We start from the raw sequence: 27,207 nt of genomic DNA, 5'->3' as shown, positions 1-27,207 counted from the left end.
GCTGTGGTGTATTAAGCATTGTAGCCATGTGACAACTGAAGTATTGCAACAATGTGTAAGCTAGCTTGCACCTATATTGCTACAGTATGCCAACAGATACCTATCACCATATTTGTGCGTTTTCTGAGAACCAGCTGTGTTGGCTATGTGCAATTTGTAGTATCCTTATGAGTTTGCCGGTCAGTTCACGTAACTTTTGATGACATAATTTACAGAGAGGGAAGGGAAACAGTACAACATGAATGCTGTTAAAAAGGGACTTTTTATTTTGATGGAAGGATTCAAAATAACAATAAAACTGGATGTGTGCTCATATCTTGTGCAAGTCCTATCAGAGGCAAGGCAGAAGTTGTAATAAAAAGGCATAAAATCACAATAAACAGTATTTGCATTAAAAAAGGTGGATAAGCACAGACTAATTTTGTTCGCTTGTCATCAAGAAAGGTTGCTTTTTCATGCGTTGATAACGGGGCTGGCTTACACGTATCATTTATGTGGCATGCCTCACTGATTTCTCTTGGCACTCTTTCCCCGTTTGTGAAAACAGATGAACAATCTTAATCCGACCTGAAGCCCTATTATGACAATGCACGGCCATGTTGAGCGAGCATACTGGCTTTCGAGTGAAATGTGATGATTTATTTGGCACGTATTTAGATAACAGCCAGTCTGTGCTGTATACATTTGACCACCTGTGAAAGGAATACAGCACACTGCCACGCACACTAGACAAATTTGGTGGTATCCTTAACCAAGCAAACCTCGCTTGCCTGCTCCCCTTTCTCAATTCACTTGTGGACTGTTGTGCATAGCAGCCCACAGGTGAAGTGAGAAAGGCACCCAGGCAAGCGAGGCTTGCTTAGTTAGAGATACCACCAAATTTGTCTTGTGTCCGTCAGTGCAAGTGTGGTCTATTCCTTTGATCATCTGTATATTTGGTCGAATGTACATGGGACAGACTGGCCGGCTGGTGCCTCAACATGCATCCAGGAGAACACGTTAATCATCACATTTCACTCGAAAGGCCAGTATGCTCGCTCGACATGGCCGTGCATTGTCATGATAGGGCTTCAGGCCGGATTAAGATTGTTTATCGGTTTTCAAAAACGGGGAAAGAGTGCCAAGAGAAATCAGTGAGGCATACCACACAAACGAGACGTGTGAGCCAGCCCCGTTATCAATGCATGAAAAAGCACCCTTTCTTGATGACAAGGGAACGAAATTAGTCTGTGCTTATCCACCTTTTTTAATGCAAATGCTGTTTATCGTGATTTTATGCCTTTGTATTACAACTTCCGCCTTCCCTCTGATAGGACTTGCGCAAGATATAAGCACACATCCAGTTTTATTGTTATTTTGAATCCTTCCATCAAAATAAAAAGTCCCTTTTTAACAGCATCCATGTTGTACGGTTTCCCTTCCCTCTCTGTAAATTATGTCATCAAAAGTTACGTGAACTGACCGGCAAACTCATAAGGATACTACAAATTGCACATAGCCAACACAGCTGGTTCTCAGAAAATGCACAAATATGGTGATATGTATCTGTTGGCATACTGTAGCAATAGTAGGTGCAAGCTAGCTTACACATTGTTGCAATACTTCAGTTGTCACATGGCTACAATGCTTAAGACACCACAGCAGTAAGTGCACAACAAAAACAGGCAGGCACATCAATAATAAATTTGACTTCAGCGGTCACAACATACGCTCTTTCATGTAGCTAAAATACCAGCTAATATGTAGAAAGTATATGCGAAAGTATACTTAGCATAGATACTTGCCTACCCAACTTAACACTATAAGAGTTGCAGTGTATATGGTGCTTGTTCTAGACACCAGTATTTTTGTCAAAAATACTTTTACAATTACATATAGCACTTTGTATTCATCCACCCAGTAATAGAAGTCTTACCGATAGCATTATAATTTGGACTTGCTGGTTAACATTTTCTACCTGAACAGCGCCAAGTAGAATGAATAATTTTAAAGGACTGCCCACTGTGCTGATGAAACAAAGGATGAAACAGAACACATGGAAAGGAACCCAAAGTATTAGAAATAATTCTTGAAAGCTGTAGAATTAAGCCTTGGCTGGTTGATTATCACTATTAAAATTGCACTAGTGTCAATCAGAATGTTCTGTGTGGTCATGTTGAAATCAAATGCATTTGATGAGCAACATTGCAATAACCAGCAAATGCCACAAGAGCAAGCAGACATTTAAGCACTATGTGCGAAGTAGTGTGCTTCTTTAATGAGACAGTATCAATACACTGAACTATTTACCAGCTAACTCTGCGGTCTATGCTGTATTGACGTAAAGTGAAAAACAATGTAACTGGACAGACTCGCAACTGCTAGAATGCCTACTTGCATGCATCGGAATAGCTTGCCATGAATATAAAATAAAATAGCAAGCTTACAAGAAAACACCTCACTACTGTAGTAGCTACGCACAGTGAATACTGGCCTTCATGTATCATTTCAAGAAGTTCCAAGCTCGTCGAATGTACATTTCCAGTGGCATTTATTCTGGGAACAAGACCAATAATTGCAAATGTTAAATAATGCTAAGCACGCCGTGTGCTTAGACCTGTGAGAAATTTGGCCCACTACACTTTGAATTCTTACATACGCAGATACTGCACGAGCGTGTAGCATACACAGATGAAAATCGGAAATAAAAGCTACAGCATGAAAAACAGTTTCAGAACAATGAAACCAAAATAAAAAGTAATGAACACACCGTGTACTTAGCAAAAATGAAATGTTAATCGCAGCCAAGTGATTGTTGAAAGAAAAAATACTCATCACAACATGTTGGGTCTAGTTTTCTTATAGAACATGATAATGTGCGCATAACAGCTATGAACACAAATAAGCAGCAAGTTGCATAAATATTTAGTCAATTTAGTAAGCTGTGTTGAGTAATACGTTGACTAACTTATCGACGAATGATACCGAGATCCTATTTGGAACACGTACACTTCATACATACCTGACTCGACCATCCAGATTACACGTTGCACCACGGCAGCCATAGCCAAGGAGTCCCCTCCGTTATGTGGTCACAGCCTCGCCACTACAAAATAAGTTGTGTTAACTTATAGCAGTAGCCCATTAAAGCTGTCACATGGTGAACACATGCGAGGAGCACCTAAAAATAGTCACGAAAACAATGTTTGCACTAGTGCAGGGTGGCAATAGTGCACATGATAATAGGGCCCCTTCATCTCAGTAAAACTTTCAACACACGCAGGAGCAGCACATCACAAACAAATGTTTCTTTACATAACAATTCATTTCTTTTTTCTTTCATAAGCAACTTTCCCATCATGTTTAGTTGCGTATAAGTTATGTCAACACACCTTGTCTTAAAAAGTAAGCTGTACTAGTAGCAAGCTGTGATTTTTTTCTCATAAACTGCTTGTAAACCGAAAACCACATAAGCAGAGATTATTTACGACGTCGAAGCATTTATAAGCGAGGAAACGGGATTGCAGTAAGAATCGGTGAAGCACATGGGTCGCTATTATGCAACTTCAGCAGAAAAGCACAGGTGCACATGATAATCATGATTATTTCCGAACGTAATATTTCTTATCGGAAGAAGACGCTTATCAAGATTTTCAATTTCGCATTGAGGCAATAAACTCGCATAACTAAATTCTGCCAACCGGCACTCAGCAAGCATCAGCACAGGTATTACTGTTGTCGTGGGAGTACCATTTCCTACGCTCACGCACTCTGTGCACACACGAGGAGCACGCACAATGCGAGTGTAGTTAGCAAGCACGATTACTTACCTTTCGAATGGTATGACCTGGTTGAAAAGCGCTCTCCAAGTTGCCGGTGCTGCATCGACGATGTTAGTCCCAGCCAGCGCCTCCTCTATTTTTCTAAAAATAAAGGAGGCGCTGTCGCAGCATACATGCCGCTGCGTAGTGGACGAGCTCAGGCACGCTAATAATTCGCATGCTTTCTTTGCGACATGCTCCCAACTTTCCACAACCATGACACAAAGGCAACGCACTACCCGGTACGAAAATCGTTGGTCCACATTTGCCTGGCGCGCCACGCATAAGGCGAGTTTGCAGCAAGACACAAGCTATCTTCTCGCACTATTATTGAAGCTAACTACGTCACATTTCATTACCGCAAACACAAAAACACACGATCAATCGGATCGTAGCAGCAGCGAAGCAGCTCGCACATCCAACAAGCACGTTGTTGTTGTTGTTGTTGCCTCAAAACACGTTGTAGAGGAGGAATGACAACGGCGCCACCTGCACACTAGTGAGGCTGTGGTGGCCTCCGTGATACATGAATAATAACTAGTCGTGTTGCGCCCAACTATGTTGCGAGTCAAAAAGGTTTAGCGTAGAAATAAATTCTGTAATGTATTTTCGAGGTTCTTAAACGTGCAGCCAATGCACTGTACGAGCGCTTTTACTTTCTGCCTAAAAGCGGCCGTCACGTCCTCGAGCCCAGCAGTAGGGTGGCTAGCGTCGCAACGCGGTAGCCACGGGACTACGTTAAAACCCTGTAATTAAACCGTTCAAAATTCTGCATCTTTATATTAAAAGGTCTGTGTGCATTGCCTGTACCTGTCATAACACCTAATACGTTTAGGTTTGTGTTACCAGCAATTGTTTAACTTAGCAGAAAACTGATTTGCATTCCGGCACAATTGGGGGGTTGCATTTCGTGCCTATATAACATCGTACGCAAGTACACAAAGCATGTAAAAAAAAAAAAGGCGAAACGTGTCGTCATATGTGAATGTGTGCGTGTTGGTTCTGTTCGTGCTCTATGAATTGTTGTGTCAATAAATCTGTTCATGATTACGTCTGTGTGTAAAATACCTATGTATGCTTGTTGATGTGACCATGTGTATTATATAAACGGACTATGTGCGTGTGTAGTTGATTCTCAAGTGTTCTATGAATTGAATGCGTATGTGTACAGTTCAATACTGCTCTAATTGTATATGACAATCGTGTGAGCTCTATTAATTATGTGTGATATTATAATCTATGATAATTAATAAAATGTTATATAAAAATGTGGGTCACAATATTATATACGTTCACACATGTTTGGCGTGTGGGAAAAATCTTTTTGTACATACAATTTTTTTAATTCTTTTATTTCCTGTAGCCTCCGAGACCATTGCTCAGTGCGTGCGAATCTCGAAGCCTTGTATTGGCGCCCCCAGTAGCTTCAATCCTAGTTGTTAAGCCTATAGTCGTGTTGCTGGCTTCACTTGCCTGGAGTCGGCCATGTTGGTTTTGGAAAGGGAGTAACAGTTGCTCCCAGCCATGAGGGAGGAAAGTTCCTCCATTTAAAGACGAACATAGGGGACATCGCCGTTCCTCCTTTAAAGGAGCAAGGGTCACTCCTTTTTTTTTTTAGAGTGTAGATAACCCTAATGCGTATAGCGTATAGGGTGTATCTTTTTCTCCTAATGTCAACTAGGATATCGGCTATCCCCGTTTGCTCTCTGACCCACACCGTTTTGATCGTGGCTCTTAACGCTACGCCTAAAATTTATCGTTCCATCCCTAACTCGTTCTCGAGCTTCTTTGTTGACCTCCAAGTTTCTGCCCCATATGTTAGCACCGGTAGAATGCAATGATTGAACACTTTTCTCTTCAACGACATCAGCAAGCTCCCAGTCAGTATTTGGCAATGCCTGCCGCATGCACTCCAACCCAATTTTATTCTTCTGTAAATTTTCTTCTCATGATCAGGATCCCCTGTGGGTAATTGACCTAGATAAACGTGCTCCTTTACCGACTTTAGAGGCTGACTGGCGATCCTGAATTCTTTGTCCCTTACCAGGCTATTGAACATTACCTTTGTTTTCTGCATATTAATCTTCCACTCCAATCTTACACTTTGTTAAGGTCCTCAATAATTTGTAATTCATCCCCATTGTTGCTGAACAGGACGTCATCTGCAGACCGAAGGTTGGTGAGATATTCGTCGTTGATCCTCACTCCTAAAGCCTTCACAGTCTAATAGCTTGAATACTTCTTCTAAGCATGGAGTGAATAGCATTGGAGAGATTGTCTCTCCTTGCCTGACCTCTTTCTTGATGGGCAATTTTCTGCTTTTCATTGTGAAGAACCAAGGTAGCTGTAGAATCGTTGTAGATATTTCCCAAGATATTAACGTACGCGCATGCCTCCTGTGCTCCTTGATTAGGCAATGCATCCATGGTGGCTGATATCTCTGTTGAATCAAATGCCTTTTTACAACTTATGAAAGCCATATAAAGAGGTTGATTGCGCTCCACAGATTTGGCATTTACCTGATTGATGACATGGATGGGATTCATTGTAAATACCAATTGCTGTAGCCAGCCTTTTCTCTTGGTTGATTGAAATCAAGTGTTGCGCTGATTCTAGTGAAGATTGTTTTGGTGAATATCTTATAAAACACTGAAAGCAAACTAGGGGCCTATGATTGTTCCGTTCTTTCACGTCTCCCTTGTGACAAATAGTATAATCTTGGAATTCTTCCAGCTCTCTGGCGCACTTGGTATACGCAAGTCTTGAGGCATTGCGTAAAATTCCCGCAAGCTTCTCAAGCATAATATCCGCTCCATCGTTTATGAAATCGGCTGTTAATTAAACCATCTCCTCCTGCCGCTTTTCCCCGGGACACGTCTAACACAACGAAGCTTTATTAAGGGACTTCTCGCATCCATAGGCAGACCTAGGGGTCTGGTTTGCCACTACCCGAAATCTACACTAGGCTTGACCCAAATCTACCCAAACGCTTGACCATATCCGATGCAATTTATTCGCTATAGCACAGGTTTTCAGACGCTTTGCTAAATCCGAGCTTAGCACTTCTGTACTCTTTGGTATATCGACACATGTCCCTCTGTACTTCTCTGGTCCTACCAAACCGACGTCCGGTTGCGCGTTCCAGCGACCTGGTTGTCAGCCGCTTTAGGGATGTGGTGATGCCAACCGCGATGATCCCAGGGGAGAGCAAGCTATTACGTGAATGCTGCTCCGGAAAAGGCGCCGGCGATTGTGTCCATCACCCGTTTCGACGCAGCCGTTTTCCACGTGTATATATGCGATAGTGTGGCCTAACCTTTTTATATTTAGCGCAATTGTTATTCACTTTACTTGTTATACATTTTTGGTGACTGATTTTACAGCGAAAGCTGTATATGGCTAGGCAAAACGAAAAACCGTTCGTTCCACGTTTCTCTTAACGTCGCCATTGCCTGCGCCGTCAGTTACGTCGTTCTTTGCGTCGCACCCAAACGTGCGCGCCATTGGCAGCGCCTTTAGTGACGTTGTTCTCTGCGTCGTACCTGCTCTACCGGCTACGCCGGTTCCTCGGCTCGCGGTTGTCGCATGCGTTCGATATCTAGAGTTATACTCCGTTTCATACATCAGGTGCAACGCTGTGGAAGCTACGCAAGAAGTACGTTCACCAAAATGTATCACTCCCCGCGTTCCGTCTATGCTTCAGTGCGCGCCAGCTGCGTTTGTTCACGCCAGCTTGCACGTGAGGCTGCCGCGACGAGCTGCAAAAATAAAGAACAAGGAAAAGCAAATTGATCTAAAACAACGTGTTAGCAGCGGTATAAGTACATGGTTTGTTTGTTTCTAAGGGTAAATTCATTTTTCCATTCAGAACTAAACTTACATAAAGAAAATTTTAACAAAAATCGGTCAATAAACACCGAACTATTTCTAAGGGCGAACGCAGCCACTGAAAAAAGTATCTCTAGCCTCCACAGCGTTGCACCTGATGTATGAAACGGAGTATAGGTCGGCGTCGTGGTTAGCAGCGTCCGCCCGCCACTGGCGCTTGCGTTCCACTTTGCGATTTCAACGTGGACGTTTCGTCGCAGCCGAAGCCAAAGTGCCGCTCGAGAAACTCCCGCCGAAAGTGAGCGTTAACTCCGGCGAGCGCGTTCCCGCCATTGCCACGTTGACGCTGCTCTGCCCGCAACGCCTCCTCCTCGGCTCGATGTTGTCGCATGCGTTCGATATCTCGAGTTAGCACGGCGTCGTGGTTAGCAGCATCCGCCCGCCATTGCCGCTTGCGTTCCACTAAAGACACAAATATGTAACCAATAATTGAGAAACGCTTGAATACATCATCGGGATTAACCCACTGCTAAACACCGGGGCCGAACGTTTCAGCTTGGCTGGTACGGAGTGCTTAGGCGTTGTTTTTATTGCGATAGCAATTATATGGACACTCAAAAGCAGATTTCTGCCGTCGGCGTCGCCGTCGCCGTCGCCGTCGCCGTGAGGTTCCGTATGACGTCATTTGGAGATGAAATCGTCGCCGATGATAAGTGGTTCTTGAGGGAAAGGGAAAGGTTGGCGCTATCTTCTGCAGCCCTTGAGGGAGCACGGCTCAGCGCCGCGCGCCGAACGCTGTATGTGCGAGTGAAAGGGCGCGAGGGGCGCGTCTTTCACGGGGAGTGAACGCACGGCGGAGAACAAACGCGCGTTCTGCGCCGTGCTCGCTTAAGGGCTGCAGAAGTAGGCGTCTCTTTTCTCCTTTACAATCACCATTTATGTAGAGCAAACGCGCCTTCTTCGGACGCGCGAGAGGCCGTGGGGGAGGGGGAGGGAAGGGAGGCGACGTTTAGCTGCGGCACCAAGTGCCTATTTATATCAGAGGCTCCAGCAACAGTCACCAACGCCGCACGCATTTTGAGCAACGCGGGCAAAACGCCGATGGCGTCGACAACAGTTCTGCGTGTTGTTGCTACCAAAGCCGCTCACCTTACTTCGTATGACATTGCTGTGTTGCTATCGCATTCATTGCTTCGCCCTTAGGGCGAAACTGTGACTTTTTTTAACACGAAAGTGTTTTATGCCGGGGTCCACCAAGATTTCACTGACGTATTTCCGGCACGGAAATACGTCAGCTTACAATGTACACGAACATAATACAAAGAAAGAAACCAGAAGAAAAAGTTCCACAAACATGCAAAATTTGGAAATCGAACCCACGACCTCTCGGTCCGCGACGATAGATCGCCGAGCGTTTAACCCATTGCGCCACAAACGCATTTGCAGAGAGCTACACAGACGCGCCTTATATATCTAACACTCCTCCGTGTACCCGCGCTCTTGCTCGGGGCGGTGCCGCCGCCTACGAGCAGAAAAGTTGTCGCAGTTTCACCTGAAAGGTGAAGCATCAATTGCGATAGCAAATTTGTAGAGAGCTATACGGAGTAATGATATTAGCTTTATCAGCTGTATAAACTTGGACATGCAGCAGCACCGGCAACGCGCAGAACTGTTGTCGACGCCGTCGGCGTTTTGCCCGCGTTCGCTCAAATGCGTGCGGCGTTGGTGACTGTTGCCGGAGCCTCTGATATAAATAGGCACTTGGTGCCGCAGCTAAACGTCGCCTCCCTTCCCTCCCCCTTCCTTCCCTCCCCCAGGGCCTCTCGCGCATCGGAAGAAGGCGCGTTTGCTCCACATATATGGTGATTGTAAAGGAGGAAAGAGACGCCTACTTCTGCAGCCCTTAAGCAAGCACGGCGCGGAACGCGCGTTTGTTCTCCGCCGTGCGTTCACTCCCCGTGAAAGAGCGCGCCCCTCGTGCCCTTTCACTCGCACATACAGCGTTCGGCGGCGCGCGGTCACGATTTCATCTCCATTGACGTCATACGGAACCTCACGGCGACGGCGACGGCGACGGCGACGCCGACGGCAGAAATCTTCTTTTGAGTGTCCATATAATTGCTATCGCAATAAAAGAGAAGTACTGCATTATGACACTAACGCGCACCGACAGTGAACGCTTCGGTGGTCTCAGCACTACGACGCCTCGATGCCAGCATTCGAAGGGACGCTGGCATCAAGAAGCACTACCAACGCCACCTAGGTGGCGTTCACCGTACTCAGCACAGCGGAGCGTGGCCTCCGCAATTAGCTCTGAAAATGTTTCTGAAGTTGATCACGGAGGCTGCAATTACGACGCGCTGTACGCGCTGATTTGACTCGGTGACGATTCAGTTACGTGCTTTGTCTTGCGCGTTGTATTAGTGTGTCAGTTACGTGCTTCGTCTTTCGCGTTGTGCTAGCGTGTGCAGCGTAGTGCAGCTTCCATATGCACGACGGTTGCTCATGGTCATCGACGTTGGTAGTCGCGATGGAGGAGACGTGCCACCAGGCGTCAGCGTGGGTGCATCAACGCCTAAGGGCGCTTTAGCCACAAAACACCAATAGACATTATATATCAATGTGCAATAAACATTACACTACTTCTGTGAAGACACGTTTCACTTTCGTGTTCTATACCGATTCCTATATAAGAGGGATCAACCACATTTTTTTTTCTCTCCGCTATTCTTTCCGTCTTTCGTTACCCCTTAGCCTTCCCCTAGTACAGGGTAGCACACCAGAATCTTTTCTTGTTAACCTCGCTGCTTTTCCCACCCCGTTTACCTCTTAATCTCATGTCATTTGGGTATTATCTATGGAGAAAAGGGAGAACAACCTGGGGCATTTACTTTACGAAGCGCATTAGTGCACATTTTATTGGTGATTTAGGACACATGATTTCGGCAGCGTTCCCTCATGGCAGCAGCATTGCAACATGTTACTTGATAGTGTAATTACTGGCGATTCGGATGCGCGTAGTGGCAAGTATGCGAGCGTGTGCTATCACATGGCTATAAGGACTCCTGATGCTTTAGGTATAAGTTCTCTTAGAAACCGAAAGTATACATGTCATCATCATCAGATTTTATTTATGTCCACTGCACGACGAAGGCGTCTCCCTGCGATCTCCAATTACCCCTGTCTTGCATACATGTATACATGTATGCATACAAAAAGTCACAGGTCTGCGCGGCACACGCAGCACAGTCTATGTGTGAAGATATAAGCTGGTGGAGCGGCTCAAGCGTAGCTCTAATTTAGGCACCACGCACAACAGAGTCTTCGCGGAAAAGTCTCTTCGCCTCGTTTTGACGAGAACGATCTTAACTGTCCCCCCGGCGTCGACTGCGAGCTGCGGCTTCTAATGCTCTCTGCACAGCAATCTGCTGAGCCCGATAAAGCCTGGTTGTAGCCGCGCACGTAGCTCTACGATTCGCTTCTTCAGCAGCGAATCGTACCTTGCGAGGAGACGCCATAACGTGTACCGAAGAGGTATCCTGAATACGTGGCGCACATCTCACATCCCTTGACCCGTGGCACCGTACGCTGTTGTTGTTGTGGATGATGATGATCATGATTGTTTATTAGAATCTTCAAAACGGGCTGGTGACAAATAGTCACCTAGCCTGCTTGAGTGAACCAGGTCCAGTGGCATACAGCATGCAATTGCTATTCACCCTTTTCGCGGAGCAGTTTGTTCCAGAGAAACGAGATGGAGCTTACGGCGGCGTGCCATACGTCTCCTCAGCGACCGCGCCCGAATACGAAACCATTACCGCTTCTACCTTGCTTCTGTGCGATCAGCTGTCGGAAATGCAACTGAGTTTTCGCTAACGCACTGTGCTCCATCCATGCTGGTGTGAATCATGTGAACTGAAGACGTGTGCAGTAGTTGGCTGCAAAAATAGTGACTGGCATATTAAGAAATGTAATGAATATGTTGGGCCAAGTTGGGGGACCGCTGCTGCAACTCTCCGTACATGTTTCCGGCACTTCGAGATGCATGGCTTTCCTCGAGGATACACAAATTTGTTCATCTGCCAGCGTTGTATTGCTAACCTTCAAAGAAAAGGCTTCAGCCCCGGTTCGTCTGCAAAAGAGAGTAGCGCTCGTTAAACAATGATAACGGGAGTAGCGCCGCTTCCTGTCATAGTAGGTTTAGCGCACAGCATCATCACACATGATACCCCAACCAGCACGAAAACTTACACCCACTCGTTCGCCAACATGTCGAGAATAACTGAGTGGTCGAACACTTGAATATATGCGCACTATATACGCACAATAAGTGACGGTACTACACCGATAGCGCACGAATGTTCCAAGCTGAATGTTTCGTGACGGTCCCCAAAAGTAAGCGCGTTACTAGAGATAATACACATTTTCGACAAGGTATTACAATGTTCAGAACAGCTACGTGTCAAGCCTTGTGCGCAGCAAGAACAAATATAACGGAACTGAGCACACCCACTAGCGATTAGGCAGAAAATGATCAGATAGTGACCGTACCGAGGAACCTTAACGAGTCAGAAACGTGACGAGCTGCTGCTTCAAAATATTTTCCAAATAAAGAACGGAGACTGAAACATAATAATCCTTATTCAGTTCATGAGCGGAAAGTTTGGATAGCTTTGATTACATATTTAGCCCCGCTTTTAGAGCAAGCAATATTTACGCTGCTCGCGCTGTTTGGACATAGCTTGATCAGCTCCGAAAGCGCTTTTGTAATATTCTCGGAAACTGAGTCCAAAGCTTCGTGTCGTCGACCCAGTCACCGTCTACGATATCTCCCAAAACAGAGGTTTGCTAAGCCGCACCTGCGTCATACACAATCATTGTAAACACGGAGGCAGCTGAAGCAAGCAATGGACGCGTCACCACATGATCAAACATGGCAGCGCCCTCGGGATCGCCGCGAAAAGGGTCAATATGCAACTTACATGTCGGGCACGCTGCGTTTGCAGGCATCTTAACTAGATGGCGCCAACATATTGGCGGAGGCTCGGGCAGCTCGGGATCGCGTTGATTGTGCGTCTCGTCTGAATCGCATCTCGTCATCCGCGCCTGCGCACGCTGCGTTTGCAGGCGCCTTACCTTGATGGCGCCACCATACGGGCAGAAGTAGGGTGCCTCGATGCCCACGCCGCCGTCCAGGGTGGAGACAACCCCGCTGGCGCCGCCATATTGAGTCACACGAGCTGAGACTCAGCTACGCTTGCGTTCATAAATAGTGTTCCTCGCGGCGCACTTCCAAGTGCTTTGCCTTGATGAGGATTTTTTTATCGGTATCGCATCTGCACATCTTTATAACCAATAGCCGTTAACTCGTCGAAGGTCCAAGACGTAAATGAATGGCGCCGGGAACATGCCCCAAGTTGCCTAATTCAATTTACATTTAACATGCCGTGTGTATGTTTGAAATACACACTTTTTTTTGCGCTTCGATGCTTGGTATATAAGGTTTGCGACCCCCTGTGTGTGGAAGTTTTTCTTTTTCGCTGTTGTATTTTGGTTTACACGTCACGCCTCCTTTACCGTAGCCAGCCACTCGCGCACGGTGGTTAGTTTCCCTTGCGTTGCGCGTGCTCTTCGCGTTCGTTGCAATTATTTGACAATATCTACGCGCAATTTTGCTTTTTTTTTTGCCCACAAAACTGTGTGCTGAAAGGATTAAGCTGGTGTAAATATAACTGCGATGTGAAAATAAGGTTTAGTTAGTGCTGTAGAGAAACATGTAACGTAACTTGTCTGTGTCAATCTTGCGTAGTACACACAAGAAACCAAACGATGCACAAAATACATTATCTTATAATGTCTAGTACAATCAATCATGAAAGAGATATGTACATCAAAAAATGTCACAGTTTCGACCTAAGGGCGAAGCAATGAATGCGATAGCAACACAGCAATGTCATACGAAGTAAGGTGAGCGGCTTTGGTAGCAACAACACGCAGAACTGTTGCCGACGCCATCGGCGTTTGCCCGCGTTAGCTCAAAATGCGTGCGGCGTTGGTGACTGTTGCTGGAGCCTCTGATATAAATAGGCACTTGGTGCCGCAGCTAAACGTCGCCTCCCTTCCCTCCCCCTCCCCTACGGCCTCTCGCGCGTCTGAAGAAGGCGCGTTTGCTCTACATATATGGTGATTGTAAAGGAGAAAAGAGACGCCTACTTCTGCAGCCCTTAAGCGAGCACGGCGCAGAACGCGCGTTTGTTCTCCGCCGTGCGTTCACTCCCCGTGAAAGACGCGCCCCTCGCGCCCTTTCACTCGCACATACAGAGTTCGGCGCGCGGCGACGATTTCATCTCCAAATGACGTCATACGGAACCTCACGGCGACGGCGACGGCGACGGCGACGCCGACGGCAGAAATCTGCTTTTGAGTGTCCATACAATTGCTATCGCAATAAAATTATACGTACTGTGTGGCGCCTGAAGGTAATGTGGAAAGACGAGATAAAAAAAAGTCGCAAGGCTGGCTCGACACACAATTCGGGATAGTGAGAGTTTTTTCTTTACTTATTCATTACATGGGGGGGGGGGGGGGTTCAAGTGAGTACATCAACCTTATTACACACAATATAAATCGAAAACAAGAATGCAAACAAGAAAACGCAACCGCGGGTAATATTACTCAAGATATCCAGCCAGGGCTGCGATCTTGTAGCGATGCCTTATGACTTATTTTGGAATAGTCTTATCATCCACCGCTCACGGCCGGCTGATCCCGTTCATAACGCGAGCGGACCGTCGCTCTGACCACTGACAAAGTGCGATAAGCGCGAAGAGGCATTATTACTTTAAAGGCTTCGCTACAAAATACCGGCCCAGAATACATCAGCTACCAGCCAAACACATCGATAACGAGTACAGAACATTTTATAAATAACCATTAGAACATTGATAACTACATTGAAAAAAAAAGTTGTCGCAGTTTCACCTGAAAGGCGAAGCATCAATTGCGATAGCAAATTTGAAGAGAGCTATACGGAGTAATGAAAGCAGCTTTATCAGCTGTATAAACTTGGACATGCAGCAGCACCGGCAACACGCAGAACTGTTGTCGACGCCGTCGGCGTTTTGCCCGCGTTCGCTCAAAATGCGTGCGGCGTTGGTGACTGTTGCCGGAGCCTCTGATATAAATAGGCACTTGGTGCCGCAGCTAAACGTCGCCTCCCTTCCCTCCCCCTCCCCCTCCCCCACGGCCTTTCGCGCGTCGGAAGAAGGTACGTTTACTCTACATATATGGTGATTATAGAGGAGGAAAGAGACGCCTACTTCTGCAGCCCTTAAGGGAGCACAGCGCAGAACGCGCGTTTGTTCTCTGCCGTGCGTTCACTCCCCGTGAAAGCGCGCGTCCCTCGCGCTCTTTCACTCGCACATACAGCGTTCGGCGACGATTTCATCTCCATGGACGTCATACGGAACCTCACGGCGACGGCGACGGCGACGGCGACGGCGACGGCAACGGCGACGGCAACGGCGACGGCAACGGCGACGGCGACGCCGACGGCAGAAATCTGCTTTTGAGTGTCCATATAATTGCTATCGCAATAAAATAAACAACACTGCATACATATCGCGTACAAAAACCGTAAATGAAACTAAGACAGTCAAATACAGATAAGCAATGTTTTTCACTTCGAAAATATAGTCCATGATGATGTAAGGCTGCTGACTTTAACAGACGGCGCCCATCCTGTCGATTTCCCTCGTACTGGTCCTCTTCAAAGTGTTTTTAAGTACAAGTAAAACAACAAAAGTGATTATTGATATGAAAAGTTGCCTTGTAAATACAGCTAGAGAACCCATTACAGTGCTTAAAAATAAATTTTCGCAGAAGTAATGCTGTATTACCTCGCTTCACACGTTTTGAAGAAATGCCCAGGCTACAACAGACACCATGCCAGAAAGCGCCGAAACACTTTGGTCCCATGATGCCCCTTAACTCTACTACACCTGGGCATACCGTGCACAGGCATTTAAAGACCGTCAGAGTACCCACTACGACCGGGAATGAGCACGAATGACCATCGCCTTACGAGCACCACGCTACAAATATATTCGTCTAAGAAATCAGCTATATAACGTAACAACCTGAGATCCGCAAGATATCTGCTGAGAATAGAGAAAATCACAATGCTTCGCTTGCCACGTACACAACAGCCGCTCTCCCCAGAAGAAGCATTGCGTTCTTTAGTCCCAAATAACCAGTAGCGAAAAAAGAAACTGAGGGAAAAAAAAAGAAACAAGAGACACACGATGTGTGCTTCCCGTGAAAAAGTAAAATAGGTGGTTTACATGACGATTTGTAGCTAATGTAAGGCTATTTCGCGGCGAAGCATTTTTGTCAGTTCTTAAAATAAGGGTACTACTCGCATAGACTGCGCTGATCAAAACGGCAAAAGCCTATGCGACGCGCGCTCGCAAACCATAGGCTACTCAGCATCGGTGCAGTGCTTAGTTCGTGAGCGAACGTAGGTACGTGAGCGAGGATCAGAGAATACTTTCTTATTTATGAAAAACACGATGCGATAGTCTAAACTTTCTTGACACTTACCTCGCAAATGTAGGAGCTATCCGTTGCCTTCCAGTGATACCGCTTTACTTGGGCTTCCCATCTCTTCCTTCGCTCTGGGTCCCGGGGGAAGCGTAAACAACGAAGCCCTTTACGCGTCGATCCGGTGCACTTGGGAACACAACAGCCCGTCATGTCGACTCGATGCACTTGACAAGCTTGTCATTCATGCGGCTGAACACTGTCCAGCAAGTAGAAGCGTCAGCGAAGCATCCGCGCGCACTGTGTCTCTAACTAAGCACCGGCACCAAGCACTCGCAACCGCTCGCTGTGACTCAAGATGGCGTCGCAGCGAGAAAGCGGCGGCGCGGGTGCGGTCAAAGGATGGCACCACTCTGAACGGCGGCGCTGGCATCGAGGCACCCTAGGCAGAGGCTCGGGTCGTCAGCGCTTGCGTGCCTGCCTAAGGCGCGTTTATAGGGCATTTTTCCGCTACCGCATAGTAAGCGCTTGCGTCGCTCGGTGGTAAAGTATCCCGACAGAGACCGGGTACTTTTTTCGCATTTCTGGCGATAGCGGTTACGGTCACCAGCGGCGGTAGCGGAGGCGGACACCATCGCGAAATGGAAGGGCTATTGGAATGAGCCCATTACAGCTTGCGCTGTAAAAAAAAAAAAAGCGGCAGTGGCAATTATGCACTTTCTATGCGCAGCTTTTGGTAATGCAACAGTTCTAAAATGCGATTTTGCGTACTTAGGATGGTTGAGATTAAAACTATGTTGTCTTCCGTACATTTCATCATGCAGAAGTTCGCAGAGGCAGCCAAATTTTTACGACACGTGTCTGTTTACACATATGACTTCCGAAGTTCCCACCGTCGTGTTTGTCGATTGCTCAACGGATGATTGAAATGAGCGCCTACGGTTTGCGAGCGGACAGGGAGGGTGCCCTTAGTTAACACAAATCCCCTAAACCACTCGGAACAAGAAAATTTGTTATATAGTGGCAGTTGTGTACTAGTGGACACCACAATTCTTACTTTTTTTCTAAATGATGCTATAATTGCAAAGTTACACGCGTTTGATGAACGACTATGCTGCCACACCAGTTTGGCGCTCGCCTTCGTTAGCCTCACCACGTGTGCTCTCTCCTGCACGCCGCGTACTCTCACCCACTCCATCTCAACAAATCCGGTAAGTGCAGCGAAAGCGACGGGTCGCTTCAGGCAGCAAGAACGGAGAAGCAAAACAAGCGCTGCTTCATTCTCCGCTTGTGATCGCCCTCCGCGCGACGCCCACAGAATGGGAGTCTCATGGAAGGAACAGTGGCGCACAGTGGGTGAGCCTCGCCTCCCTCCTCAGAACACACAGCCTTCTCTCGCCACGTTGGCGCTCTCGTTCACCGATCGAAATAACAACTTTTACCCTAATGTCGCCCAAGGAGGTTTGTGTCGTCTTGGGCATAAAACCTGCTGGCCGAGCGAAGAAGGGGCCGGAAAACCACAAAGAAGCGTGCCAGATTTTATTTCCTTATATGTATTTATTTATTTGGGGCAATACTGCGGTGGGTGGTGCTTCTGTATTCGCCGTAGATTGTCCTTCTGTACCAAAATACGTGTGTTTATCTAAATATGTTCAAAATGTCAGGCGTTGGTTTAGGGGCACTTTAAAACAATTCAGCACCAAAGCTGTTTTTTTTTCTGTTTGTGTGTGTATATGAACACGGTTTTTACTTTCGATGGTATCCGGCAAATTATCCATGGAACTGAACCCACTGTCCGTGCTTTTTATTTTTATATTGCACAGTAACTAAAATTTATTTCATATATGAATTCTTCTATTACAAATTATAATGTTATTACCGAAGTTGTGGCATTAAAGTTTGCAGGTTTTGAATGTCCTTTCCCTAGTGCCCATTTCTTCGGGGTCTATCTAACAGAAGAGTGGACTACTGAAGGGACGAGGCTTGGAAAATAATTCCACTTTATCATATAAAGTGCTGGTGCTGGTGGGGACCAGACCTTGGTCGCGACTAAGCTTTTCGTTGTTGTGCAGCCGGCCTAAAGCAGATTATCTGCGTCAACCAGCCAGTGAAATAGCATCATGGATGCTATTTCATCATATTCATCATATTCATCAAATAGTCATCATATTTTGCGTTATCTGCACCCTTGAATGTTTTGAGGCAATCATTGCCATCTCCTAACTGCGTTTTCTACTCATTTGTGGGCTTTCTGTTACGAATAACTTTTTCATTCATTCCCAGTAATTTCTACACTATTTCTACAAGTTGCAAACGGAAGTTGCATGCAATATATATAAGAGCTACTCAATCTGCCCTAATACGTGAAAGCAATAATCCATATCGGACATATTTTACTACAGAGAATCCGAGAGCGGGAACATCCTGGACAACCTCTTGTCACGGATGGAACAGTACGCCAACAACTTGGAGTCTCTCGTGGAAGAAAGAACGGCAGACTACCTCGAAGAAAAACGAAAAGCCGAAGATCTGCTTTACCAACTCTTGCCAAAGTAAGCGTTGTGGGTTTATATTTATCCATGTGCAAAAGGCACTGTGACGTCTGCTGATTACCAGCAGTATGACTGGTTAATGCCTAAATCATAGAGTAGGAAATAGCATGCCTGTTGCCAAACCTTGCCTGCTTCACTTTAGATCACACTGACCAACTGTGGCAGTATAATCCTTAAACTCTCGAAGAATCTGCCGTGAGAAGCCTTAAATTGTTCATAATTCGTCACACAAGGTCGTATGCTGAGGCTATCTGAATAACTAAAGAAACTTTTGTATTTCTTCTTTTTTTCCTTAAGGAGCGCAATACTAACAAATGTTCCACTTTGTTTTTAAAGCAGTCATATACTAATTAAGCAACATTAAATTTCAAATAGCGGTAAACAATGTCGACAACATCGTGCACAGCCTGGCGCTGGTTCCGGCTTCGAGACTTTTACAAAGGATACGCTACAGAGATTTGTGATCGTATCACTTGTGCTTTGCTTTTGACAAGGAAATTTGTCCCTGTGAATTAGGCGGCACTTGCTGCTCATCCACGTTATCTTCGTGCATTAACATTCGGCTCTATCGGAAACATTACCATTTTTTAAATTTTATTACCTTTACTTTTGAACATTACCTGAATGTGCGGACAGTGAACACAAACGGTCAGAGAAAACTGCACCTGCATTGGTAAGCGCCATTACATGCTCAACACACTTTTATATTTGCACTTCCTGGTATTTAAACTAACGGAAGAGTGGTATTCACACACTTCCGCTAATAGTCAAAAATGTGCTTATTCAATGCTACTGTTCACACCTGACGTATTCATACATTTACATGTTGTCGACATTATTCATAACGTCTCTCTGTTTGGGCACCAAACGATGACATTGCCGCAAATATAAAATCCTGGTATATAATCGTTTTTCTTTAACACCCACTTTATTTAACAACACCAGAAACACAAAACCTTAATTTATTGTCCAGAGCTAGACCGCGGGACTCTAAAACTATTGTGAGCAAGCGAAATTCTTTATAACTTCTCACAAATATGCTGCAGCTTGTATAGCTGCATTGGAGTGCACTGTGCAAAAGAAGTTAGCAGAGTTTGCTTAATACTCATGCTCCTTACTCATTTACTACAAGAGGAGCAGGGTTTCACAGTGAACACCGCTATCTTCTCAAGGACAACTTCCTGTGATGTGCACAGCACAAAATGGCATCCTCACCCGCTACAATATTTCGCCGTTGTGGCCCCCAAAATACACAAACACTGCTAACCACCATGGCGGCTCACTGGCGTTGGTCTGCGCCTGCTGAAGTCACTGGCTAGATTCTCAGCCGCGGCGGCCGCATTGCCAATGAGGCCAAATGCGAAACTACTCATCCGCTGAGTATTAGGTAGTCGTTAAAGAACATCAGCTGGACAAAATAATCCAGAACCTGTCAATGTGGCGCCTTTCCTATAAATAAGTATTTTTAATAAACACGGGTACAGCGCTAAGCAGGACGAAGACAAACACGAAATTCAAGGGTCAGGCGCTGGGCACCAACTGGCTTTACCGCACAAATAACTACATGCAAGAAAGGCACGCTTGCGTCCAAATGTGAGAATGCATAAAATATCACTCAAATCGCCCATCAGTTAGGTGTTAACGGCATTGTGTTCCTTAGCGATGTAACCATGTTTCATAATGCCAGTAACCAGATAGCCCAGCTTTCAGCAATAGCCCTAGTGTCAGTGTTGTGACGCCCAACGTATTACAAGTATGATACCCTTTTTGGGACCTGAAAACTGATTTAGGCACGAAAAATTTAACGATACCCTTTATTAACATTTTTGATATGCTTAAGCGAGTTTTCGGTTGTGGATCGTTTAACAAACTAATTACGATGAATATTTATGATAATAACAATTCAGTTCTAACTCAATAGCATTTCATTGTTTTTATGCAAATGTACTCTACATGGCCACAAATAAGCTGTACGAGTTGTTCTAATTTTCCTCGGTGCGGAGCTGTGTTTGGGCATTACGAGGTTAAGATGCTAAACCTCACGAATAAACCAATCAGCCGCCACTCTCATAATCCCTGTGCATCACGCAGAATTCCTCAGAATCTCCCACCCACTAAAGTTGCATGATGTCACAGTAGTTATTGCGTCCAGCTCCGAAGTGGACATTTGCTCAGTTACATGAGAATGAAGCTGACGACGAGGATGTGGCTTAGCGATGATGATACGATGACGACCAAAACCTGACGATGGCAGTAAGCGTAACGAATAAGACGGATACACGGGCAGAGAAAATCCAGTTTCAATCTAACTGTTCTTATAACTTCTGTCCTCGAACAATTTGCTGTGTACCATAAGCGAGAGCATTACCGGAAACTGGAGAGTGGGTCAAATTATAACACACATTAAATGCTGGCAAGCTCTGGAAAATAACTTTTCCATAATAAACAGCGTTTGGTTAATCAATAATCCAAACTACACGGCTTTTTATACATGGATTTTCATGGGTTTAGCTGGACTCTTTAAATCATCTGACATTATCAGCAGGATAAATGGAAACTTATATGCTATCTACTCTCGCTCTATACTCATATCTTTGCACAGAAAACAACGAACAACTCTTGTCCGCCTTAGTATGGCCAAACGACCCTTACGGGCTCCGAAATGTCTGTGCTTTTTCATGTTGACTCGGTCAGTCACGACTTCTTCATTCTCTATGCATGTTACCTGATCAGAAAAAAATTTTGTCCAACCCTTGACTACAGATTTGTGCATTATTTTTTATGTCACAGCTGCACTTTTATTTCATTTTTCATATTGCAGTTAGAGTTTTCTTGTTGAATCTGTTTTGTTATTGCTCTTGTATATAACTGACTCATCGTCAGCACAAGCAGTCCTTGATATCTCATTAATAACAAGCATTTTTGTTTTTACTTCCAGATCAGTAGCAAGCCAGCTCATTAAGGGTCAGTCAGTCCGTGCTGAATCATACGACATCGTCACTATTTACTTTAGCGACATCGTTGGATTTACATCGCTATCTGCCCAAAGCACTCCTATGCAGGTAATTGTCTATCTTTGCCTTGCCAATGTTTCTGTTTAACGGTAACGATGAAAAAGTGTCATTATTGTGTCCGCTTTATTAAGATGGCTACAAATGCTTCAAATAACTAAATGAACGCTGTAACTTGAGAACTTACCTTGGCCCTTGCGAGTGTAACTGCGTTACCTGGCACTCCTGAACTATCTACTATTTCTTAGTGTTCTTAGAACAGGCGGGGATAAACATTTTGCGAGATCTTCCAGCACGTGCCAAACTGCACGTTTTTGTTCTCTGACGAAGCAAGCGTCTGATGTCGAAAGAACCGCATTGGGCATGCGCGTCCTTTCGTACTCGCGTGCCTGTCGATACGCCCATTTCTGGTCAGCCTGCTGTCGGAATCGCAATGAATATAGCAGATTACGCTAAAAAAGGCGTAATGTCTGTTTATGCCGGCGAAGCATGCGTTGCATCATCGTGAGTCAGCATTGTCAAAACGAACACTATTCTCCTAGTGTAAGGCGCTGCACTCATCGCGCATGCGCAATCTCATGCCTCGACCGAAGGTGTTTGCTTCGCCAGAAGGCGCAAGAATACAGTTTGGCACGAACTCACAGATTCCGAAACCTTTTTTTCGCCATCTTTACTGCAGGAAATCCTGAGCTAGGCGTTTCTGCATTATTGGGGGGAGAGGAGGAGGGAAAGGGGATTGATACGTTGAAAAAATGGCGGTAATACAATGCTGGTGTGTCAAGTAATAAATAAAAGAAGAAAGTATACACTTTTGAAAAGTATACAGAAAGATTTATTCGGAGCCTCTGCTCGACCCTACCTCGAGGCCGATGAGTTGTCGGCCGATGACCCAAATAATGCGAGGGCTCGACATGAAGTGTCACTTCAGAAAGATGTAATAAAATTTGACAAATATTGTGTACAGCATTCAAGTTAAATGTCATCACAATTGTCGGAAAATTATGTCTCATGTCCGCTCAAGTAGGAGGCTTTGATGATTCCATTTTTTCTCTGCGTTGTCATAAAAATGGAACTACTTTAGCTTTTCGGTATTCCTTCTTCGGCGCACATTGTTTTCCCTTATCGTACAGTTGACTTGCGCTATATCAATTGTCATTTCCATTTATTCTCATTACGCACTTGTCATCGTTAAGGGCATGACAGAGCTAATTACTACCCATCTCTGGCTGCAATGTTCCAGAACTCTTGCCTTCACTGTGGTTCTCTCAGCACACTTGCAACATTGCGCTCGTTAAAAGGACACCAAAGAACAATATTAAGTTCATCTGTTTAAGTAAATACCACTTCTGCAATAGAAAAACTGCTACAATTAATTAGAAACGAGATTTTTCAAGCCAAACAATACGCTGTAGCCAAAGATAGGCAGGTACGCCACCCACAAGTTTACACACCTGATTACCGTGGCTTCATGGATTTTGATAGTGCCTACTCGAGCATCCTAACTTTCTGCCAGTGCAGGGGGTCTGAACTGTTATAAAATAACAATATACGCAAGTTATCCAGTTTCAAGAGCTTTACCTCTGAGAAAACGGTTTAGAAATGAGAAAGTACTTTGAAATAATCGTTGAGATTGTCTTGATATAGAGGCACTGATGTTTCGGGGCGAAATCTAAAAGAAGTCTAAACTGAGCTAATGTTGATGTTTAGTGTCCTTTTCAAGCAATCTGGTACTAACGAATGCTAGAACCATAATAATTTGACTGGTAATGAAGCCAGTTAAAGCATAGGGTAGTGTAAGCCAGCACCACTCACGACCTTGTCGGCATATGTGAAATATCCTTTCTGTCATCTGCCAAGCATTACGTGACGCTCACGGTTTAAAGCATGTTCCATATATCCGCAGCCATGATAGTTATTGCCACTAGCTCTCATTGATTCTTCCGGGACCGACGTTTTTCCCTGCGACAATCACCACCATCAGTTTCAAGACGACATCGACGGCTGCGGAACTTGCAACTCTTCGCACTGCATTTCGTCGCGACAGCGAAGAATATGACTGAAGATGGTTCATATTAAGCGATTCGCAGGTGGCGCTATAGTGTTCACTAGTAGCCACACTGCGCACAGTACATGAACTAGTGATCGACATCGGAAGGATAATTCTTACCTTGACTAAGAAAGAGCAACACGTCCCATTTCAGTGGTTTTCAAGCCACTGCGGCATTATAAGAAACGAACATGTAAATAACGCTGCTCTGTTCAATCCTGAAGACACGACACAGGAATCGATACGTTGTGTCGGTCAGATGGAGCTAGAATACGTCGCGGGCTAACACGAGGCATGTATGACTTTCTGCATGTAGAACCTGCGATGTTTTTGGAACAAGTGACTGCACCACCTGGACTCTTCGCTCCTACTTCGCTTTTCATTAGGACTACGCCTAAACGTGGCTACCCTGCTTTGTCGGCTATGGCCAGGAGTAACCTTCACAAACAATTTTGCTACACATACTGGAATCGCTGACAATGCTACTTTAGATGACAGGGGGGGGGGGGGGGGGGGAGGAGGTTTCTCAACACGTTTTGTGTCACTACATGTCCACGATGCAGTGCACAGAGACGATTGCTCCCACCTGGACTAGTTCGTGTTGATGACAGAACATTGTCAAACAACATCATTTAGAAATGCCGTGCTCATAACACGTTGAAGTAGAGGGCTACGAAACTATTGTTACGTTTTATTGTGATAGCAATTACATGGCCACTCCAGGCGCAAACAGCTCCGCGCGCTCAATGCTGTATGTGCGTGTGAAAGCGTGCGAGGGTAAGCCGACGATGTTGGCTCAATCTCGCACGCAAGGGAGGGAAGCGGGGAGGAAGCGCTCCGTTTTCCGTCGCGCGCACGGCACCGGGGGTGAAGAGGGAGGGGCGGGGGCCTTCTACTCTGGCGGCTGCTTCGTACGGCGTGGCCGCGCGGGCCTTATCTTGAAAGCGATCTGCGATGAGTACAGAGTACGTCTCGAGCGCGCCTCGACGAAGTTCCCTTTGGTGCACTAGAATCTAGAATCTAGGTGCACTAGAGTCCAGGTGCACTGAGGGCTAATCGCTTCGCACGCGCTGTGTTTACGCCGCTTAGTTGGTGTTCGAGTGAGAGGCAGCACGAAGATCAATTCGCTCGCTGCTGCCACTGCGCTTCCTCACTCCAGCATTTTGACAGAGTTTCCGTGGTCATCCAGTGAGATGTGTTTGCTTGTGCGCGCGTGACACCATGTTTGTTAATTTAATTAGTAAGCGAATGTTTACAAGTTTATACGACCGATAAAACTACTATTCTTACTTCGCATACGTGTGTACTAGTTTGCTATCGCAATCGATCCTTCGCCTTTAGAGCGAAACTGCGTCTTCTTTTAAGGACAACAAAGCTTCCCAAGCGAGTTCAGCCCTAACTAGTAATAATTGTTTTGCTCTGCGGTGATGTGAATGGCTGAGATCCTGTACATGTGCTCTGGGTGATACTCTATATATTTACTTCTTATCATTCTACTTCTCCTCCAACGTCCCCTAATTTGGGGTAGAGAACCGGATTTTTATTCCTGTTTTCCTGTTATTCCATCCCTGCCGTTTTCCTTTCTTTTGTCTCTCTCTCTCTCTCTCTCCACTCGTTTTTTTTTTTCTAGCGCTTCCTATATACTTCCCGTTGTTGTCAGGATTAGAGCACTGCACGGGCTCGGGCTTACCCGAAAGCCTGGGCCCGGCCCGGCCCACGGGCCGGGCCGGGCCGAGTAGAGGAGTTTTTTCACGGGCTCGGGCCGGGCTCGGGCACGGTGTGTGCTTTTTGACCCGGGCCCGGGCGGGGCTCGGGTTTTTTGACGCGGGCCCGGGCCGGGCTCGGGCTGTCTGCGAGTTATTCTCGGGCTTTTCAACTCTGAAAAACATGTATTTTTCGGTCTCGGGCCGGGTTCGGGCCGGTTTCGAGTCGGGCTCGGGCCGGGCTCGGGCTTAAGGTAAAGGGGTGGCGGGCCGGGCCGGGCGGGTAACGTAGATTATTTCCGGGCCCGGGCCGGGCCCGGGTCTCGCCATAAAAGTTTTGATCGGGCTCGGGCGGGCCGCCCAATGTAAAAACGGGCCCGGGCCGGGCCCGGGCCGCAAAAATCGGCCCGTGCAGTGCTCTAGTCAGGATAACTGAAAGGACTGTGCCATGCGTGACAAAGTTTTGCATTTATGACACGCTTGCTTTTATGGAACTCGATCACGTGTTATTCACATTGCGAGTATAGCAGTCATGTTTCACATTTACACAGTATTACCAATAATTGTAATATTTCTTGTACGTAGGAAAACAGGCTAAATTTATCAAAACATTCTCAGTACTTACACAAGTAATTCGCATGTTTTTGTGACATTCTCTTCTTCAGGTGGTGGATTTGCTCAACGACCTTTACACCTGCTTTGATTCTGTGATTGAAAGCTTCGACGTCTACAAGGTAACAAATTTAAGAATTAATTGCGTGTTAAGTGTATACTAAATTTTCTCTCTGAAATGTGTCGGGCTCAAGAACTTGATGTGATTATTTGTCGGTAACAGTTGGGGCCATACCTGGGCACATCGCAATCACACTCCTCAGTGTAGGGTAGAAAACCAGGTGAAACCTGGTTAACCTTCCTTCCGTCTTTTCTTCCCTCTTTCCATGTTCTGTTCTCATAAACTTGTTACTCTGAAGGACTTGTGAGGCATGTGGAATGCTGTGAATAGTTTATTTTATTGACAGAATGTCCGTAAAATCTGCTTTTTGTAATAATTCTCAGGAGGAATAAAACGAGCATTTATGAGCGCTGCGAAAATCACACTATCAGAGGACGTCATGACGAAACATTTCAGACGCTGCAATTTGAATGCTGCCAACTGACCGAATGTGCCATACTTCTGGAGACTTTTTTATTGCAAGCAGGCCGCCTGGAGTATTCCTGTTGTGCAAATCATTATCTCACACGTTCTTAATCATTTTACGGAAGCCAGGCTTATTGGCATGCCACGTTATAAACTTGGTTAGTCCTCATGGGTGAAAATACTTTAGCTCTTGGGAGCCCGGACTACGCTAATGATAAGCCGAAAAACCTAAAAAATAAGATTACCTCGTCACTTTCGTAACTACACTATAAATATAGTACTTATCAATGGAAGATTCGAATATCTGAATATGCATTGAAATGTTTATTCTATTTATTCATACGCAGGTAGAAACAATAGGTGACGCATACATGGTTGTCTCTGGCTTGCCGGTCAGGAATGGCATCATGAATGCGCGTGAAATTGCCCGGATGTCACTTGCGCTCCTCAAGCAAGTGCTCTCATTCAAGATTCGGCATCGGCCAGGAGAGCAGCTGAACTTACGCATTGGCATTCACACTGGTATGTATTGTTTCGGTACTCAGTAGAAAGCGCGGTGCAGAATAATTTATCTGCTGGCCATGGCA

The 27,207-nt window shown here is 45.7% G+C and overlaps 1 protein-coding gene across 1 annotated transcript in view; it reads left to right on the top strand.

Moving 5' to 3' along the window:
• Window positions 1-27,207, top strand: part of LOC119456277 (atrial natriuretic peptide receptor 1) — a 292,422-nt gene that overhangs the window by 250,480 nt on the left and 14,735 nt on the right. Inside the window, exons 15-18 of the mRNA XM_037717955.2 lie at window positions 18,572-18,721; window positions 21,660-21,783; window positions 26,148-26,216; window positions 26,968-27,142. Of these exons, the coding sequence (XP_037573883.1) occupies window positions 18,572-18,721; window positions 21,660-21,783; window positions 26,148-26,216; window positions 26,968-27,142 (518 nt within the window). The remainder of the gene's footprint in view (window positions 1-18,571; window positions 18,722-21,659; window positions 21,784-26,147; window positions 26,217-26,967; window positions 27,143-27,207) is intronic.

Source organism: Dermacentor silvarum, chromosome 6 (genome assembly GCF_013339745.2).
Source record: "Dermacentor silvarum isolate Dsil-2018 chromosome 6, BIME_Dsil_1.4, whole genome shotgun sequence".
Taxonomy (NCBI): domain Eukaryota; kingdom Metazoa; phylum Arthropoda; class Arachnida; order Ixodida; family Ixodidae; genus Dermacentor; species Dermacentor silvarum.
The sequence above is the reverse complement of the archived record's forward strand: the minus strand, read 5'-3'. Positions and strand labels throughout refer to the sequence as shown.